Source organism: Equus asinus, chromosome 20 (assembly GCF_041296235.1).
Source record: "Equus asinus isolate D_3611 breed Donkey chromosome 20, EquAss-T2T_v2, whole genome shotgun sequence".
Taxonomy (NCBI): domain Eukaryota; kingdom Metazoa; phylum Chordata; class Mammalia; order Perissodactyla; family Equidae; genus Equus; species Equus asinus.
The window spans coordinates 89232531-89235604 of record NC_091809.1 but is presented as its reverse complement, the minus strand read 5'-3'; the positions used below and the strand labels follow the sequence as shown (position 1 = coordinate 89235604).

The 3074-nt window shown below is 37.3% G+C and overlaps 1 protein-coding gene across 1 annotated transcript; it reads left to right on the top strand.

Moving 5' to 3' along the window:
• The first annotated feature begins 1384 nt into the window (after positions 1-1384).
• Positions 1385-2320, top strand: LOC106828932 (olfactory receptor 52E8-like). The gene has a single exon (XM_014837743.3). The coding sequence runs from the start codon at positions 1385-1387 to the stop codon at positions 2318-2320; it is 936 nt and encodes a 311-aa protein (XP_014693229.1).
• The last annotated feature ends 754 nt before the right edge of the window (positions 2321-3074 follow it).

Sequence of the window (3074 nt, the reverse complement as noted above, 5' to 3'; positions counted from 1 at the left end):
AAGAAATCCACTTATTCAGGAGCCAGAATCTGACCTAGTTTCCCTGTGTGGATGATGTGAGTAGCAAGTGATATAATTTGTCTGAAATTTCCTTTTGGAATCAAAATAAATGATGTTAAATGCTTAATACTATTACTTTTATAATTGTTCTCTTCCTTCTAATAGTAATACAATAATGATGATGATGATGATGATGATGATGATATCCGTGAATACCCATTTAGTAACAGAGTTGGAAATGAAATGCATTAGTTAGAAATGAAGTCAGCCCAAATTGTCTGCTCCAAGGAATAGGGGAAATAAATGGGAAGCCTAAAGTATTCAGTTAATGTTTTAAGCTTGAGTCAATCTCTCTAAAAACTGGTGGTTGTATATCTAAGATTAATTATGCTGCATCGAATTTTGTGAAATCAGTGGCCTCATAAGGCAAGGTCTTTTTTTCAAAAAAACAAAGTTTATGTCTTCACTGATTGATGACCAGAGTAAAAAGTAACAAAACAAATTTAGAAGCAGCAAAAAATACACTTAGATTTTGATGAAAGTTGTTTATAAGCATATTGAGAAGAAAGATAGGCCATTTTAAATAGCAGGAATAAGGTCCATTGGTTATAAGCAGAAATGACCAGAGGCATATAAGGGACTCATATTTCTAGTTAAACAAATAATCTTAAAGGATGCTTTTGAAATCTACAATATTGTCAATGCTTACAGGTTTTAATAATTTATCAGTGGGATATTAATATGTGTATCTTTGCCCAATGTGTTATTAAGTATTTCAAAAAGTTAGACTTCATATAGAATCTTATATCAACTGGCTTTGTCTACATTCTCACCAAAATTAATTTAGATATCTCGTCGAATGTCCAAATATCTATTCATTTCCTAAGGAATTTTCTTCTTCACTTGCCATATATGTCAATAAAAGTAAATGACAGGAAGAGAAGTCGAGGGAAAACATGGTCTTTCTTCTGTATTTGTTTTTAATTTGTTTTATTTTATTTTTTTTGAGGAAGATTAGCCCTGAGCTAACATCTGCCATCAATCCTCCCCTTTTTCCTGAGGAAGACTGGCTCTGAGCTAACATCCGTGCCCATCTTCCTCTACTTTATATGTGGGACACCTGCCACAGCATGGCTTGCTAAGTGGTGTCCACACCGAGGATCTGAACTGGCGAACACCGGGCCACTGAAGCGGAACATGAGAACTTAACCACTGTGCCACCGGGCCAGCCCCTCTTCTTCTGTATTTCCAGAAAAAATGTATTAATTACGTCTTTTTCATTCCTATTCAGTATGAACAGTATTGGTGAGGTATTGGGAAGCTTTTACAGAACTAAATATTTCTTCAGTTGAGTGGAGTGTGACCATCAGAAGCCCTTGCCAGCATGTCTCCAGCCAATATCTCATGTATTCATCCCTCATCCTTCCTGCTGTTGGGAATCCCAGGATTGGAAAATATGCAGCTCTGGCTTGGCTTCCCATTTGCTACAGTGTATCTAATTGCCCTTCTGGGGAATGTCATCATCCTTTTTGTGATCCAGACTGAGCACAGTCTTCACCAGCCCATGTTCTGCTTATTGGCCATGTTGGCTCTCACTGACCTGGGCTTGTCCACGGCCACCATTCCCAAAATGCTGAGCATCTTCTGGTTTGGTCTCAGTGAGATTGACTTTGGGGGTTGCTTAGCTCAAATGTTCTTCATACACCTGTTTACAGGTTATGAAACATTCATGCTTGTAGCCATGGCTTTTGATCGTTACATTGCCATTTGCCACCCTTTTCAATACAACACAATTCTCACCAACAGAACTATTTGTATTATTGCTGGGGTAGGAATGTTGAAAAATTTTGTTTTGGTTTTCCCACTTGTATTTCTCCTTCTAAGGCTTTCATTCTGTGGACATAATATTATACCTCATACCTACTGTGAGCACATGGGCATTGCCCGCCTGGCCTGTGTCAGCATAAAGGTCAATATGTTATTTGGATTAATCCTTATCTCTATGATACTTCTGGATGTTATTTTGATTGCTTTCACCTATGTGAAGATTCTACATGCTGTCTTCAGACTTCCATCCTGGGAGGCCAGACTCAAAGCTCTTAATACCTGCGGTTCCCATGTGTGTGTCATCTTAGTTTTCTTCACTCCAGCGTTTTTCTCCTTTATGACACATCGATTTGGCCACGATATTCCACGTTACATCCACATCCTCCTGGCTAATTTATATGTGATCATCCCCCCTGCTCTTAACCCCATTATTTATGGGGTGAGAACCAAGCAGATCCGAGATCGAGTGGTAACGATTTTCCTTTTTAAGTAAGTTTGACTCTTTGGAGCACTTGATTTGGAAATAATCTTGAAATCTTTCTCCTTTCCATCCTTACAAAGGAAAGTATCCTTAAGCTTTTGTAGAATAAATACCTTACAGAATAGGATATTAAACGCAATGTTTCCCCACTAATGTGCCGTATCAAATTAGAGATAAGTTTACATAATGAAATTTTTGTCCCTAAACTAAATATAAATTTTATTTTTAAATAAATAGGCGTCATTTATTTCTATAACAAATATTAAAATCAGGATTTGAGGATAAAGTCTTAATGCAACTCAAATACTGTTAAATAGTCTGTTCATACAGAATTCATTGATTACAGCAGAGAATAGTTATGGTGCCTGGGAATATCACAGCTGTAATGGGACTGACTACACAATGCTGCAGAATGTGAACTCCAGGAGTACTAGTCAAAGAAATCAAACACACATCTTATTTCTTCCATGGCAGAGTTGGCCTCCTTAATCATGTAACCACAGGAAAGAAAATAATCAAAGACACTACAGGCATCATTTTGTACTCCATTTTGTAAATTTTGAAATAGCAACTGCAGCAACTACATAGAGTCAAATGTCTGAAAGGACCCAGAACACTTCACAGGCTTTAACTAAGGTCGAAGTAAAGCACAGCAGAAGGAAGAAATAGATGCAGCAGGCATAGAGAGATCAAAAAATTTCAGTCACAACTTCTGAGACCTTTTCTTAGTTGCATAGGATGAACTTCATCATTGCTGTTAACCATC